The 15,811-nt window shown below is 46.0% G+C and overlaps 4 protein-coding genes across 6 annotated transcripts; 2 read left to right on the top strand and 2 right to left on the bottom strand.

Annotated features, from left to right (window-relative positions):
• Positions 1–593: 593 nt before the first annotated feature.
• ttc1 (tetratricopeptide repeat domain 1) lies at positions 594–4,966 on the top strand. The gene is made up of 8 exons (XM_044043037.1): positions 594–660; positions 3,126–3,641; positions 3,906–3,966; positions 4,064–4,176; positions 4,244–4,280; positions 4,360–4,508; positions 4,626–4,680; positions 4,760–4,966. The coding sequence occupies exons 2-8, from the start codon at positions 3,135–3,137 to the stop codon at positions 4,888–4,890; spliced, it is 1,053 nt and encodes a 350-aa protein (XP_043898972.1). The 5' UTR covers positions 594–660; positions 3,126–3,134; the 3' UTR covers positions 4,891–4,966.
• A 34-nt stretch (positions 4,967–5,000) lies between these two features.
• Positions 5,001–6,438, bottom strand: pfdn1 (prefoldin subunit 1). The gene is made up of 5 exons (XM_044043043.1): positions 6,374–6,438; positions 6,159–6,286; positions 5,501–5,667; positions 5,339–5,423; positions 5,001–5,127 (listed from the first exon to the last, which is right to left on the bottom strand). The coding sequence occupies exons 2-5, from the start codon at positions 6,189–6,191 to the stop codon at positions 5,044–5,046; spliced, it is 369 nt and encodes a 122-aa protein (XP_043898978.1). The 5' UTR covers positions 6,192–6,286; positions 6,374–6,438; the 3' UTR covers positions 5,001–5,043.
• On the bottom strand, positions 6,415–8,773 carry mat2b (methionine adenosyltransferase II, beta). Of its 3 annotated transcripts, XM_044043039.1 has the most exons (8): positions 8,183–8,571; positions 7,813–8,007; positions 7,594–7,708; positions 7,339–7,491; positions 7,079–7,272; positions 6,855–6,968; positions 6,588–6,771; positions 6,415–6,481 (listed from the first exon to the last, which is right to left on the bottom strand). In XM_044043039.1, the coding sequence occupies exons 1-7, from the start codon at positions 8,243–8,245 to the stop codon at positions 6,595–6,597; spliced, it is 1,011 nt and encodes a 336-aa protein (XP_043898974.1). In that variant the 5' UTR covers positions 8,246–8,571; the 3' UTR covers positions 6,415–6,481; positions 6,588–6,594. The 3 variants fall into 3 exon arrangements, with proteins under 3 accessions (XP_043898974.1, XP_043898973.1, XP_043898975.1); XM_044043038.1 differs by lacking the exon at positions 6,415–6,481 and having other exon boundaries at positions 6,527–6,771; positions 8,183–8,570; XM_044043040.1 differs by lacking the exons at positions 6,415–6,481; positions 8,183–8,571 and adding an exon at positions 8,596–8,773 and having other exon boundaries at positions 6,533–6,771.
• Positions 8,774–9,350: 577 nt separating this feature from the next.
• On the top strand, positions 9,351–14,186 carry zgc:110540 (deoxynucleoside kinase). The gene is made up of 8 exons (XM_044043041.1): positions 9,351–9,713; positions 10,239–10,357; positions 10,539–10,622; positions 10,706–10,815; positions 13,052–13,199; positions 13,460–13,575; positions 13,735–13,834; positions 13,903–14,186. Exons 1-8 carry the CDS (start codon positions 9,629–9,631, stop codon positions 13,927–13,929), a joined length of 789 nt encoding a protein of 262 aa, XP_043898976.1. The 5' UTR covers positions 9,351–9,628; the 3' UTR covers positions 13,930–14,186.
• Positions 14,187–15,811: the final 1,625 nt, after the last annotated feature.

The raw sequence follows: 15,811 nt of genomic DNA, 5'->3' as shown, positions 1-15,811 counted from the left end.
TAGGGAATGGGGAGCAGATAGGAATGCTTTAAGGGCCATGTATCATGGATTACTGAGATCAGAGCTAGATTATGACTGTGTGGTGTGTGGATCTGCAGCAAGCACACATACAACAAACATTATGTAGAATTCAGATGATGGGACTCACAGTAATATGTTTATGGATACCAGCACACATTACAGGGGTTAAATGTAAACAAAATAGCAGACAAGGTGGGAAAAGCATCAACAAGACATAATAATATAGATTTAGCGATAAAATGAAGCAAAAGAGAAATGAACAAAAACTAAAGGAGAGATGGCAAAAACAATGGGAGGAGAGGAAAGGAAGATACATACATGATTGAACAACACTATTATTTCTCATCAATAAACACAATACAGACAGATGTGATCACATTCATATATATGTATAAATATATATATAAAATATATATATATATATATATGTACATATAATGTATTTTATTATTTTTACTTCTAAGTAATAGTTCAGTTAGATCAACGTTTCGATCCACACTCCATACCAGATGGTGGCGGTAATGCACCAAATCGTTGTTTGCCAACCGCCATAAAACCTCAGAAAAGAAGAAGAAAGTTCAGGAAGTGACGTCAGAACGATCGTCGGCGAGTGCTCGGCAGGCTAACAGGAGTTAGCAGGTGAGTGCGTAACTGTCGTTCTTTATCGCATTTAATCGTCCGACACGTGACGTTATCGTCGACCGACACCATGTGCACGTGAGGCACTGTTAGCTAGTTGTGTGTCAGCTGTTAGCTGCGTTCAGAACTGAGAAACAGCTGATTTACTGTGAGTGTGAGAGTGTGTGTGTGTGTGTGAGAGAGAGAGAGAGTGAGTGAGTGAGTGTGTGCGCGCGCGTGACCTTTTGAAGTCAACAGCATCTTAAAGTGGACATATTATACCCTATTTCCCCCATTAAAATAGTTCCCTGGTGTCCTAATGAACATGTCAGTGACATGCTTTGGTCAAAATACCATAAGGATGAAGAATCATAGTAGTTCAATAACCCTGCTAAACCCGCCCCTTTCAGAACGCTCGGTTTTCGTGCATGGTCCCTTTATATGCAAATGAGACACAGGCAAACACACACCCACTTCTTCCAGGGGGGTTCTGATTTGTCCTCTTTACAGCGCTTTACAGCTCTATTCGTCTCCCCCTCCCTCCACTAGCTCTCTGACAATATCAACATGTCAGCGAGAGTGCCGTCACAGGAAGAGACGTCCTACATAAGGATCGAGCTGAACACTGTCCAACTGTAAATCAGTTAAAAACACTTAGGAACAGAAGATCAGCGGTGACACAGAGAGTGCAGCACCGCTGCATGCGCACAACGCGCTGATCGCCAGCGGCGCGCTGAATAAACTGTATGTTGCTGTATCAGACCGGAGACTGTGCTCCGGAGACCTCACCACCGCTGACCAGCTCCGGTGCTCCGGCGAGCTGGCGATCACCGTGTAACGCGCCACCGCTGATCGCCCGCGGCGCGCTGAATAAACTGTATGTTGCTGTATCAGATCGTGTGTTCGTGTGTTCGCACCACTTCACATCAGACTGCGAACAGCGGTCGCCGTATTTAGTCAGGGGACGTATTTCACCGACGTACAAACACACAAATTGTTAAGAAAAGATCACATAGAGTTCATAACTGACCATTCTGACACGTCCTAATTAAACATATTTGTTCAGTACGTCCTCCATGACCGGAGCACAGACTCAGTCTGATACAATCGCATAAAGCAGCTGTTTATGCAGCGGTGCTGCACTCTCTGTGCAGCGGTGCTACACTCTCTGTTTCACCGATAGCCTAAACTGCCGCTGGCGATCAGCACGCGCTGATCGCCAGCGGCGCGCTGAATAAACTGTATGTTGCTGTATCAGACCGGAGACTGTGCTCCGGAGACCTCACCACCGCTGACCACCTCCGGTGCTCCAGCGAGCTGGCGATCACCGTGTAACGCGCCACCGCTGTATCAGACAGTCTCCGGTCTGATACAGCAACATACAGTTTATTCAGCACAGCCGCAGTTTAGGCTATCGGTGACACAGAGAGTGTAGCACCGCTGCACAGAGAGTGCAGCACCGCTGATCGTCAGCGGCGAGCTGCATAAACAGCTGCTTTATGTGATTGTATCAGACTGAGCTCCGGTCATGGAGGACGTACTGAACAAATATGTTTAATTAGGACGTGTCAGAATGGTCAGTTATGAGCTCTATGTGATCTTTTCTTAACAATTTGTGTGTTTGTACGTCGGTGAAATACATCCCCTGACTAAATACGGCAACCGCTGGTCGCAGTCTGATGTGAAGTGGTGCGAACACACGATTGCTGACTTTATCCGGCACATTAGCTTCATATATAAAATCCTCTGTAAAACACTGTGCTCCACTGTGCAGCCACCAACAGCACACTTGTCCCGCCGCGTTGACATAATAGCGCTCTTCCTCCCTCGCCTGCACTCTCGCAGGGACAAGGTGGAGCTAAGGTGGAGCTTGCGAAGTAAACGTACTGGTGGGGCGGTAACATTCGCGGTGAAATGCGCATGCTGACGTCATAAGCGCAGGGAATTCAACATCGAGCGTTTTATCGCCTATACTTACACTAAGCGGAACCACGAAAACATGACTGAGTATTGTTTTTCCACACTTTGGCGACTGGTAGGGCCCCCAGAGTCCCAAATATCAGTATTAAAATGGTTAAAAAGTTGATTTTGCATAATATGTCCCCTTTAATGAAAGTTTCAGTTTCATTCTGACAAGAGACACACTCACTCTCCCACACCAAAGCCCACAGAGAAAATCAGTGATTTTAGCTCACAGGGACACTGCAGGTCCTCTGCAGGTCCTCTGCTGCCTCGTGTGGTCACTTTGTGTCACTGAGGTCAATCTGAAAGAAGATTTTTCAAACGCCGAATTTTATAAAATAAGACATTTGAAGTTAGTGATGGAGGCAGCTGTGAACTTGTGTGTGTGTGAGTGATGTTAAAATCACTGATGTTCTCTGTGGGCTTTGGTGTGGGAGAGTGAGTGGTTTACAGACTTCAGTTTCAGCTCCTTAACTTTGTTTTTGAGGAAATGCTTGTGTTTGAGTTGATTTATTTTGCTGCAGAGCTTCAAGATGAACAGAGAACAGAGACACGGAAAACCTGCTCGACAGGAGGAGGAGGAGGAAGAGCTGGATGACTTCTACGACTGTGAGGAGACTCTGGAGCCTGCACACTGTAAAAAGGCGGAGCTTCAGCACTGCTACTTTAGACCAGAGACACTGACAGACAGAGGGGAGGAGCCAAGAGGAGGACACCAGGAGCAGAGAGACAAGTTACAGAAGGAGGAGCAGCAGAGTGACAGGCTGCAGGACGAGGAGGATCAGCAGAGCGACAGGTTACAGGAGCAGCGAGACAAGTTTCAGAAGAAGGAGCAGCAGAGCGACAGGCTGCAGGAGGAGGAGCAGCAGCAGAGCGATAGGCTGCAGGAGGAGGAGCAGAGCGACAGGCTGCAGGAGGAGGAGCAGTGCGACAGGCTGCAGGAGGAGGAGGACCTGGACTCAGAGATGCAGCAGCAGGTGGAGTTTGACGATGATTACCTGAGGGAGGTGGAGAAGGAGCTGACAGACGAGGAGAAGGAGGTAACATCTCAGAAATGATGAGTAGTAGGTGGCGTAATAGTTACGTTTCATGTTTAGTGTTCAAACAGGTGCTTGAATTTCATGTTGTGATTCCCAGGTTTGTGTCGTTTTACTGTTTTTGTGTTTATGTCTCTGTGGGGATATTTTCCCTCACAACTTTAAAGGCCTTTTCAGGGTTAAGGGTTAATGTTAAAGTTAAGTGTGATGGTTAAGATAAGGGTAGAAGTAAGGGGTTCTAACTGCTGTGAACATCATGTGTTTCAGAGTCGACGTCAGCAGAGTTTGACTCTGAAGGAAATGGGAAACGGACAGTTTAAAGCTGCAGGTGAGTTTAAACCACTTTATACCTGTTTCAGACCACTTCAGACCGGTCCACAGAGCAGTCAGAACCGGTTCAGGCTGACGTGAATGTGTTCTCTCAGAGTGGGCGGCGGCAGAGCAGACGTACTCGCAGGCTCTGGTTGTGTGTCCGGTGTGTTTCAGCGCAGAACGAGCCGTGCTGTTCTCCAACCGCGCCGCGGCGCGCGCTCACCTGGTAACCACATGCTAACCACACGCTAACACCAGGAGCTAGCTGCATGCTAACAGTGTGTCTCTGACAGGGCGTGAAGGAGCGGGCCATCTCGGACTGTTCCAGAGGTGAGTGATGTCATCACTGAGCGTCTGTGCATCACTGTGTATTGACCGATCGCTCATTGATTACCAATGGTTACCGTAGCGATAGAGCTGAATCCAGACTACGTGCGGGCACTGCTCAGGAGGGCGGAGCTTTACGACCAGACGGAGAAACTGGACGAGGCGCTGGACGACTACAAGAAGGTTCTGGAACGAGACCCAAACAACAGCAGTGCCAAGGGAGCCTGTATGGTCAGTTCACCTGTGTCACTCTTTGTGTGTGACCTGTGTCACTCTTTGTGTGTGACCTGTGTCACTCTTTGTGTGTGACCTGTCTCACTCTTTGTGTGTGACCTGTCTCACTCTCAGAGGTTACCTCAGCAGATTCAGGACAGGAATGAGAAGCTGAAGGAGGAGATGATGAGTGAGTATTGAAAACCTGATCAGTCATGATGTCATCACCAGTGATCATAGTGATAATTGACCTGCAGCGCCCCCCTCAGGTAAACTGAAGGACCTGGGGAACATGATCCTGAGGCCGTTTGGACTTTCCACCAACAACTTCCAGGTGAACCAGGACCAGAACACGGGTTCCTACTCCGTCAACTTCATCCAGAACCACAACAACAGATGACGTCATCGCTGCAACAACGCCCTCGCCATGACATCACAGCTCCATGTCTTCAATAAATGATGCTTTTAAATCCTCATTGAGTAGTTCATTGTTATTGAGCAAACAGACTGTTGAAGTTTGGGAACTTTTATTAGGAACATTTTTGATTATCGATCAGTGAGCTCTCCTGGACAGAAGCATCTCTCTGATGTTGTCCTCTGCGTCTTTGACGCTGCGTTCAAGGTACAACTTCTTCTGCTGGAAAACACAAACACACTCAGAGTGGGTTATGATTCTCAAACATTACATTACATGTCATTTAGCAGACGCTTTTATCCAAAGCGACTTACAATGGAATCGAGTACAAGTCCACGATGATGTCTTTCGCACACAGGGTACTGGTCTTAACCACTGAGCCACTCCACCCAAACATCACTAATCTTGTTTTGGATGAAAATAAAGTGTTTACCTCCAGCTCTTTGATCTTCTCGTCAGCTGTTTTCTGTTTGTCTGTCAGCTGGTTGTTGATCTCCTCCTTCGACTGCAGGATGAACCTGAAACACACACGTCATTGATCTCACTGTGCGTGACGTCACACTTCCTGTCGCTTCCTGTCGTCATGGAGACTCACATGCGTCCCACGCCCTCGTAGAGTCGCGTGTTGTCGGGCAGCGACGCGATCTCGGCGTGCGTCAGCTTGGCGTGTTTGTGGAGGCGGGTCAGCTGATCGATCTGCAGGTCGGCCAGCTTGGCCTTCTGCTGCGTGTCAATCATCTTCACCTGCAGCTCCGAGAACGCCTGAGAGACAGGAGGTGTCACTCTGAGCACAGAAACCAAGACCAGGAGCAGAGAGAGCACAGAAACCAAGACCAGGAGCAGAGAGAGCACAGAGACCGAGACTCTGCTTAAACAATGGTTGTAAATGCTGAGTCATGGGAGCGGCTCAATCGATAAACACGAAACTTGGATTAAAAACCAGAAGTTATGACGTCAGAACGGATGTAGCGTGAGGCGCATTAATGAAGGCCAGGGGGCAACGAGCAGGTGGAGCACGTTTATCGATATAAATCTGCGGATCAACGTCACACAAACGTCATTAATTCATCACGTGAACGTATATTAGTAAAGCCCCGCCTCTTTTCTTTGTCAGGTTTTTTTTTTATGAACTGTAAACAGATAAAAACAGCCGCTCAGTTACGTGATCCCGCTGAACGTAACTGACGAACACGTTCATCAGTTACGTGTCCACGCGCCACACGTTCCCGCCACGAGAAACAAAAACACGTTACCTTCTTCAGCTCCAGGTCCACGGGTGCCGCCATCTTCTTCTTCTGAGCCACGAGTGCACACTGCGCACGCGCACGGTCCTTCTTCTTCTGCGGCGTTTGCGGCAGCTGACGTTGACTAAAGCCCCCTGCTGGATGAACCGGGAACTATAATTACCACTATATTATTCATTTTGTCTGAACATTAAAGAATAAAAAAAGATCAAAGATTTAGTTACCTTTGATTTATAAACGATAATTTAAGTCACACAAATATTTATCTCATGTTCTTTCATTCTTCTGCTGTTTGTTTTACACTCTTTTGCCACTAGTCGGCGCTGTGGCGCCTAAGGGTGGAGACACACACACACACACTTTATTATGTTTGAGTTTATTTTCAGATTTTTGACAAACATCAACAATAATTTAACACATGTACTGTATATAATGAACCTGTCTATCAGTGGAAAACCGTCTGTCTCCAGCGCTTGTCGTCTGTAAAGGGCCACAGACAGTCGACGATGGCGGAGGCGAAAGGTCGGGTGGCGATGCTCAGGTTCAGCAGCTCCAGACGAGAACAGTTCAGACGACTGTTGATTGGACGAAGAGCTGCTGCTGCTGCAGGCTGTTCAGTCAGCTGACACACAGAGAGACAGACGGGTACAGGGTCAGTGAGACAGGTGAGCTCCGTTCTAACAAATTAATAACTCTTGTATTTACAGGAATGAGGTGATTGGACGGCAGGTTGAAGGCTTCAGCAATGGCCACGGCCATCTCATATTTGGTCATCTGCTCATTGGCCGAGAAGTGAAAGATCCCGCAGATAGACGGGTCCTGAAATGTGAGACAGAGACACAGGGAGACGGAGAGAAAGGTCAGCTGTCTCTCTCTCAGTCAAGTACCCTCTCTCTCTCTCCCTCGCCCTCTCTCTCTCAGTCAGTTACCTGTCTCACTCTCTCACACAGTGTCCTGCAGACAGCGGCGACGTCTCGCGTGTCAGTGGGGAATCTCTGTTGACAGTGGTCCAGAGTCCAGCTCTCACTCACGTCCTGGACTTTGAGCCACAGAGACGTGACCGCGCTCTCGGTCACTGACTCCACCTCCCCGTACAAGACGGGCACCCGCAGCACCACCGCGCCTAGACAGACAGTTACACAGCTCAAAGAGACAGACAGTTACACAGCTCAGGGAGACAGACAGGTACCTGGACAGTGTCTCAGTGTCTCTCTCTCTCCCTCCAGTTTACTGCGCCCGTAGACGTTAAGAGGATGTGGACTATCGTCTTCTCCGTACGGAGGATTTCTGCCGTCGAACACGTAATCAGAGCTGATGTAGAGGAGGAACGCTCCGCACGCCGCTGCACGCACGCACACACACACACGTTACAAACACATCTAACTGCACTACAAATGTGTGGAAAGAGTGTGAGTTAAGATGAGATCATGTGATGTCCACTGACCCGCCTCCTTGGCGAGCGTGCTCGTGGTGTGCACGTTGAGGTTAATGGCGGCTTCAGTGTGTCGCTCCACGACATCCGGGCGTCGCTCTGCTGCACAGTGGACGATGACGTCAGGCTGCGACAACACAACAACGGTCAGTACGTTCACAAGAAAAAACGTTAGTGTGACTAAGACCAGACTTTAAAAACATGTTAGTCTGACTAAACCTAGACAGGCACCTTGTACTCGTGCAGTATTCCTCTGAGAGCGTCCTCGTCAGTGAGGTCACAGCGGAGGAGGCGGGGCCTAGCTCTCCTGTATCCAATCCCAATCACCAACCAGCCGTTGTTCTGGAACTCTTTGTAGACTGCACGACCTAAGAGACCTGTCGCCCCGGTAACCAGGACCCTGAGGCCAGGAACCAGCACCTCCTCCTGGAACATACACAGAACTACATCAGTCCGACATTACCAGCCCCACACACACACATGCACACACACACACACACACGCACGCATCCTCGATCATCAGTTAAACTCAGATAATTTTCACAAACTTTCCAGGATTTTCCAGGAGCTGTTGTTGTGTTAGCTGTTAGCCGGTGTTTACCTGGACCAGTTGCACTCGCCCAGGACTGAACACGATCCTCAGGTCTGCGCCTGCGCAGCTCATCTCTCCCACCCTCTGATTAGAAATGTTGCTGATATCTGTTATTAATCGGTATCGATCACGACGCGGCTCCGCTTTTCTGATGCGCAGTTTCTTCCTTTTCTCTTCCGCTTTGGTCACATGTTTGCCGTAAATCAGTGTCGCGGTCTTGTTAGCATGCGAGCTAACGTAAGATTCAGTGAATAAACGCGGAAATAAGTCGGAAAATGTCACGAGTCGGGTTTTTTTGTTTGTTTTTTTATCAAGAGCAGAGTTTGTTCAGACAGACTCAGCGGACTAGATCAGACCCGGACCAGGACCTGGACCCGGTTTAACATATTCCCATTATTCTGACAACAGAACAGACGAGTTACCTCCGAGACTGTGACGTCAAATCCAGGCATTTGATCCACACACGGGAGCTTTTCTTTATTCGTTTCTTCTGTTTCTGGGTTTGACTCAAACTCTCTTTCTTACACGTCCAACAACACAACGATGTCCAACGTTCTCCACTTCTTCTTTTTCTTCTTCGCTCGAGTTTCCCGGCAGTTATCACGCAGCATGTTGCAGTGCTGCCTCCTGCTGGTTTTAGGTTTTCTTCTTCTTCTTCATTTTAACTTTAGAAACACAGACAGAGTGAGACCTCTTCATTTTCACTTTTAGACACAGACAGAGTGAGACCTCTTCATTTTAACTTTAGAAACAGAGACAGGGTGAGACATCTTCATTTTAACTATAGAAACAGAGACAGAGTGAGACCTCTTCATTTTAACTTCATAAACACGGACAGAGTGAGACCTCTTCATTTAAACTTCAGAAACACAGAGTGAGACCTCTTCACTTTAACTTCATAAACACAGACAGAGTAAGACCTCTTCACTTTAACTTCATAAACACAGACAGAGTGAGACCTCTTCATTTTAACTATAGAAACAGAGACAGAGTGAGACCTCTTCATTTTAACTTCATAAACACGGACAGAGTGAGACCTCTTCATTTAAACTTCAGAAACACAGAGTGAGACCTCTTCATTTTAACTTTAGAAACAGAGACAGAGTGAGACGTCTTCATTTTAACTTCATAAACACAGACAGAGTGAGACCTCTTCATTTTAACTATAGAAACAGAGACAGAGTGAGACCTCTTCACTTTAACTTCATAAACACGGACAGAGTGAGACCTCTTCATTTAAACTTCAGAAACACAGAGTGAGACCTCCTTTGAACTATAAACTTTTTGCTCTTTTTTAGCCCCGCCCCTGGAAACGGAAGTCTCTGTGCGCGCGGAATTTAATTGCAGACGCAGTTTGCGCGCGGTCAGTCGCTTTCCCTCGTCTTCCTCGCGGACAACAGTCACACACATCGACCACCACGGATCAATAATCGTAACCAGAAACAGAAATAAAACATGGCGACGCCACCGAAGAAGCAGTGCCGCGTTCCCGCGTCTTCGTCTCGCAGAGAGAAGAAGATTTCCATCGAGGGAAACATCGGTGAGTTCAGCGCTGACTTTAATTTGAGCTGCTGTCTGTCCGTGAACACACACACACTAATCTCGCGCCTAATCACCCGCGTGCGTCAGATAAACAGGCTGGCGTCAATAATCGATAACAGGATCTGTGTTTGGTCATCGATAACCTGTAGAATGTTTTTATTGTCCAGATTATTCACTAAACGTTATTGATTCATCTGCTGGTGATTCTTATTATTGATTAATTTATTAATCAACAATAATAAACAATTTATTAATCAACAATAATCATTGTTAATAATTAATCAATAATAATTCCTGTCCACTCTGATTATTGATTAATTTATTAATCAATAATTATTATATTGTCAAATCAGTTATTAAATCTGATTCATGTTTGTGACAACAATTTAATCCCAGATTAAACCGGGATTATGAGACAGTGATGGATCTAAAATGAAGCAAGTGTGAATTTAAACCCGAGTCTCGTCTCTGTGTGTGTGTGTGTGTACGCGTGCGTGTGCGTGCGTGTGTGTGTGCACGTCAGCTGCAGGAAAGTCCACGTTCGTGCGTGTCATGCAGGGGGCGTCAGAGGACTGGGAGGTGATTCCTGAGCCAATTGGAAAATGGTGCAACATCCAGAACGATAGTGACGACATTTATCAGGTGAGTGACTGAGTATGTGAGTAAGTTTTCCATGTAACCCAAGTTTACCATGTGTGTCTGCGTCTGTGTGTATCTGTGTGTGTGTGTGTGTGTGTGTGTATCTGTGTGTGTGTGTGTGTGTGTGCGTGTGTGTGTGTGTGCGCGTGTGTGCTTGTCTGTGTGTGTGTGTGTGTGCGCGCAGGAGTTGAGCTCTTCTCAGAAAAGTGGAGGGAACCTTCTTCAGATGTTGTACGACAAACCGAGCCGCTGGTCCTACACCTTCCAGGTAACCGCACCTGACTCCGCCCACCTGCCTCAGTGACAACATAAGTGGGAGGAGTTATGTTGAGCTGTCTTGTGTGTCCTCAGAGTTACGCGTGTCTCAGCAGAGTTCGTTCTCAGCTTCAGCCTCCGACTCTGAAACTGCAGCAGGCTGAGACACCTGTGCAGTTCTATGAGAGATCAGTGTACTCTGACAGGTACACACACACACACAGACACACCTGTGCAGTTCTCATAAACACAGACAGAATAAGACCTCTTCATTTTAACGTCATAAACACAGACAGAGTGAGACCTCTTCATTTTAACTTCATAAACACAGGCAGAGTGAGACCTCTTCATTTTAACGTCATAAACACAGGCAGAGTGAGACCTTTTCATTTTAACTTCATACACTTCAACATTTCAACTTCACACACACACACCTGTGCAGTTCCATGAGATCAGTGTACTCTGACAGGTACACACACACACACACACAGACTTCATAAACATGGACCGAGTGAGACCTCTTCATTTTAACGTCATAAACAAAGACAGAGTGAGACCTCTTCATTTTAACGTCATAAACACAGCGACCTCTTCATTGTAACGTCATAAACACAGACAGAGTGAGACCTCTTAATTTTAACGTCATAAACACAGAGTGAGACCTCTTAATTTTAACGTCATAAACACAGACAGAGTGAGACCTCTTCATTTTAAAGGGGACATATAATGCAAAATCAACTTTTTAACCATTTCAATACTTATATTTGGGACTCTGGAGGCCCTACCAGTCGCCAAAGTGTGGAAAAAGAATACTCAGTGTGTTTTCGTGGTCCCCCTTAGTGTAAGTATAGGCAATAAACACTCAATGTTGAATTCCCTGCGTTTATGGCGGCAGCTTGAGCATTTCACCGCGAATGTTACCGCCCCACCAGTAAGTTTACTTCGAGAGCTCCACCTTAGCTCCACCTTGTCCCTGCGAGAGTGCAGGCGAGGGAGGAAGAGCGGTATTATGTCAACACGGAGGGACAAGTGTGCTGTTGGTGGCTGCACAGTGGAGCACAGTGTTTTACACAAACTTCCAGCCTCGGAGGATTTTATATATGAAGCTAATGTGCCGATAAAGTCAACAAACGTGTGTTCGTACCACTTCACTTCATCAGACTGCGGCCAGCGGTCGCCGTATTTAGTCAGCAAACGTATTTCACCGACGTACAAACACACACATTGTTAAGAAAAGGTCACACAGAGCTCATAACTGACCATTCTGACACGTCCTAATTAAAAATATTTGTTCAGTACGTCCTCCATGACCGGAGCACAGACTCAGTCCGATACAGTCACATACAACGGCAGTTTATGCAGCTTGCCGCTGGTGATCGGCGGTGCTGTCCCTAAGTATCCATGTGTCGGAGGTCTCTTCCTGTGACGGCACTCTCTGTGAAAATCAGCATATAGCGGCAGTTTATGCAGCGATCAGCGGTGCTGTCCATAAGTGTTTTTAACTGATTCACAGTTCGGCTTGATCCATGTGTCAGATGTCTCTTCCTATGACAGCACTCTTGCTGTTATCCGCGCACGCTGCCATGTTGATATTGTCAGAGAACTAGTGGAGGGAGGGGGAGCGGAGGGAACAGGATCTGAGTGAGTGAGCACAGTAAAAAGGACAAATCAGAAACCCCCTCGGAGAAGTGGGTGTGTGTTTGCCTGTGTCTCATTTGCATATAAAGGGACCATGCACAAAACCAGAAAGGGGCAGGTTTAGCAGGGTTATTTAACCGCTATGGTGCTTCATCCTTATGGTATTTTGACAAAAGCATGTCACTGACATGTTCATTAGGACACCAGGGAACTATTTAAACTGGGAAATAGGGTATAATATGTCCCCTTTAACTTCATACATTTAACTTTAACATTTCAACTTCACACACGCACACAGACACACACTATCAGGGGCACACTATACTGAAACGCCTTAACTGCGTCGCCTTCGCTGCATAAAGACTGAAAAACACGCGTGATACACGTGCGTACAGACACCAGATAATGAGGGTGACGGGTGATAAGTGTCGTGCGAACGCAGCGGACGCCTGTGCGCACGCTTGTCTCAATGTACAAATAATTATTTAGTATTTAATTTAATATTATTAATGATTTATTTTTATTAAAACTCTCCATGACGTGTTGGGCTTTTGCTCATGTGGACAGAACACAGTTCAGTTGCGAGGCGTAGCGTCTGCGTGACGACCACGTGATGCCTGCGAGACGCCCACGTGACACCCGTCTGTCTATTGAAATTGAATGAATTTACACGTTAGAGGTTTGATGTCATCGCAGAGACGCTGTACACGTGTTTATAGTATAGTGTGCTGGCATTAAATGCTCCTGATACACACACACGCCCCTGATGTCAGCTGACTCATGAGTGTGATGATGTCATCACAGGTACGTGTTTGCGTCAAACTTGTATGAGTGTGGGAGTCTGTGTGACACAGAGTGGAGTGTGTATCAGGACTGGCACACCTGGCTCCTGAACCAGTTTGAACCGGACATCGCTCTGGACGCCATCATCTACCTTAGAGCAGAGCCACAGGTGAGCATGCTAATGCTGCTAATGCTAACACAACACACAATCATCTACCTAAGAGCAGAGCCACAGGTGAGCATGCTAATGCTGCTAATGCTAACACCACACACATACACAATCATCTACCTGAGAGCAGTGCCACAGGTGAGCATGCTAATGCTGCTAATGCTAACACCACACACAATGATCTACCTGAGAGCAGAGCCATAGGCGAGCATGCTAATGCTGGGTGTGTGTGTGTGTGTGCGTGCGTGCGTGCGTGTCAGCGTTGTATGCAGCGTCTGCTTCATCGTGGTCGAGAGGAGGAACAGGGAATTCCTCTTGAATATCTGGAACAGCTTCACTTCAAACACGAGGCCTGGCTTCACCACAGGACCCTCAGGTGAGTCTGAGACTGAGTCTGAGTCTTTGACGGCTCAGGTGTCTGTCACCGTAAATGAGTCAACACCAGGATGAATGGATGAGACAGAGACAGATGACAGAGTGATGTTGGACTCCGCTGCGTCCACATTAATCACACGTCCACTGTCCTTGTGTCCAGGTTGGACTTTGAGTATCTAAGTGAACTTCCTGTCCTGGTTCTGGACGTGAACGACGACTTCAAGAACGATCGCATCAAACAGGAAGTCATCGTTGACAAGGTTTGTTTTTATGTCACATTAAATCTCTGCGTGTGTGTGTGTGTGACTGGACTCTGTTTCCTCTGCAGGTCAGAGACTTCCTGTCCACTCTGTAGATCCACCAATCACAGCTCGGCGTGCAGCCGTGGCCGCGTCTCATTGGACGATGTGTTTTGAATTTTACATTTTTTTAATGTACAGTTTTATTTTTATATTTTATACAGTGTGTGCGTGCATGTGCGTGCGTGTGTGTGTTCTAAGCTTCAGTCTGGAAACTTCTGTTAGTGAAAGCACCGTGATGCCTTCAGGGATCAACCTCCTTCGGGGATGAATTTCTGTCGTTTTCTGGATCAATAAATGACGTCGGACTGATCGTTTGTTGCCATGGTGATCATTTTCAAACACACACACACATGCAGAGGTGGGTAGAGTAGCCAAAACAATTACTCAAGAGTACTGTTACTTCAAGATAACAATTACTCAAGTAAGAGTACTGTTACTTCAAGATAACAATTACTCAAGTAATAGTACTGTTACTTTAAGAAAACAATTACTCAAGAGTACTGTTACTTCAAGATAACAATTACTCAAGTAAAAGTACTCATGAAAATAATTACTTGACAAAGACTAAAAAAGTATGCAGTGAAAAGACGACTCAAGTATTTGAAATATTCAGAGCAACACAAATGGTACAAAATAGACGCAATATAATATAAAACAGCAATGTTCAAATTAATTATGTCAAATAATATTTTTAATAAATAATAGATCCGGTCTTTACAATATATAATTTATTAAATACATCACTGTTTAACTAAAAGTACAATAAATTTGGATTATTCAATTCAGGTCAAGGGCATTGGGATGCCAGGGACACTTCCCTGCCCATATTCAGCCGCTACTGTGACGTCATTATCAGTTCAACCACTGTCCGTAGTGTTTAGTCAATGATTATGGCACACGAAGGGTTAAATGTCGGTCTCTGCTGGAAGTCCCGGCTGCCGGTTTCTCGCTAACTCACATGTGATTGGCTGTCCCCGCTGTCAATCATTCTTGTAGAAGCTAGTTGGAGCGGATGAGAGGCGGTGCATGTTATCAGCAACGTATGCGTGTGTGTACGCGCATGTACATGTGTGCATACGTGTGTGTACGTGCATGTACATGTGTGTGCGCGTGTCATAGCCAACAGGGAGGGAAATAGATCGCGCATGTAATAAAAGAAAGTGCCGTTCTTTCTTCAAATATACATTTAAGTAAACGTATGTTGCAGTAAAACTACTCCTACATTTACAATTCATCCAAAAAGTTCCTCAAGTATATGTAACGGAGTAAACGTAGCGTGTTACTAGCACCTCTGCACACGCGTGCACACTGACACCATGCTAACATGCTAACAGACGCTGACAATGATTGTCGCGTTTAACTTTGTTTGTAAATGTTCGATGAGTAAGCGTCGAGTCACTGTGAGGAGACGTTTTTTACTGCTGGGTGTGTGTGTCACAGATTATTGATCATTTACACGTTGTGTTGTTTTCCTGCTTTGATCCTGCCGTGGTGCGTTCAAGAACCTTTGGAAAATGTATTCAGGGCTGAAACTAATGATTATTGATCAATGTTTTGTTTTGGTTCATGGAGCAAAGAAGAAGAAAAATCACTCAAACAAAACATTCACGATAAATCATTTCAGCCTTTGATGTTAGAAGAATAATAATAATCATTATAATTATAATAATGATCATTATTAGTACAGAGAAAGTGTTAATGTCACTAAAATCTGTTTTAAAAAAATAAATTTTTATCGGAGACAAAATAAGTCATTTCTGTCGCTTTAAAGGCACTGTAAAGTTTAGTGTTTGTGTGTGTGTGTCCCGGTGTCCTCCGTCGCCATGGCGTCCAGTTTTAATCCCACTGAGACGTTTGTTGACTTGAACTCAGTCGGACAAAATTCCAGGAGACGAAAACTCAACAAGAAGAAAAAGAAAAGATACAAATGTTTCC

This window comes from Solea senegalensis, linkage group LG13, assembly GCF_019176455.1.
Source record: "Solea senegalensis isolate Sse05_10M linkage group LG13, IFAPA_SoseM_1, whole genome shotgun sequence".
NCBI lineage: Eukaryota > Metazoa > Chordata > Actinopteri > Pleuronectiformes > Soleidae > Solea > Solea senegalensis.
This window is presented reverse-complemented; position numbering and strand designations above follow the sequence as displayed.

Bases quoted from the DNA above. Each gene is read 5' to 3' on its own strand.
- ttc1 (XM_044043037.1), top strand. From the start codon at position 3,135: ATGAACAGAGAACAGAGACACGGAAAACCTGCTCGACAGGAGGAGGAG. The intron at 3,967-4,063 runs GTGAGTTTAAAC...GTGTTCTCTCAG, and splicing joins CGGACAGTTTAAAGCTGCAG to AGTGGGCGGCGGCAGAGCAG. The intron at 4,509-4,625 runs GTCAGTTCACCT...TCTCACTCTCAG, and splicing joins GTGCCAAGGGAGCCTGTATG to AGGTTACCTCAGCAGATTCA.
- pfdn1 (XM_044043043.1), bottom strand. From the start codon at position 6,191: ATGGCGGCACCCGTGGACCTGGAGCTGAAGAAG. The intron at 5,424-5,500 runs GTGAGTCTCCAT...TGTGTGTTTCAG, and splicing joins TACGAGGGCGTGGGACGCAT to GTTCATCCTGCAGTCGAAGG. The intron at 5,128-5,338 runs GTAAACACTTTA...TGTGTTTTCCAG, and splicing joins AGAAGATCAAAGAGCTGGAG to CAGAAGAAGTTGTACCTTGA.
- mat2b (XM_044043039.1), bottom strand. From the start codon at position 8,245: ATGAGCTGCGCAGGCGCAGACCTGAGGATCGTGTTCAGTCCTGGGCGA. The intron at 7,709-7,812 runs GTGCCTGTCTAG...GTGTTGTCGCAG, and splicing joins GAATACTGCACGAGTACAAG to CCTGACGTCATCGTCCACTG. The intron at 6,772-6,854 runs GTAAATACAAGA...TCTGTGTGTCAG, and splicing joins CGTCCAATCACCTCATTCCT to CTGACTGAACAGCCTGCAGC.
- zgc:110540 (XM_044043041.1), top strand. From the start codon at position 9,629: ATGGCGACGCCACCGAAGAAGCAGTGCCGCGTTCCCGCGTCTTCGTCT. The intron at 10,623-10,705 runs GTAACCGCACCT...GTGTGTCCTCAG, and splicing joins GCTGGTCCTACACCTTCCAG to AGTTACGCGTGTCTCAGCAG. The intron at 13,835-13,902 runs GTTTGTTTTTAT...TTTCCTCTGCAG, and splicing joins AGGAAGTCATCGTTGACAAG to GTCAGAGACTTCCTGTCCAC.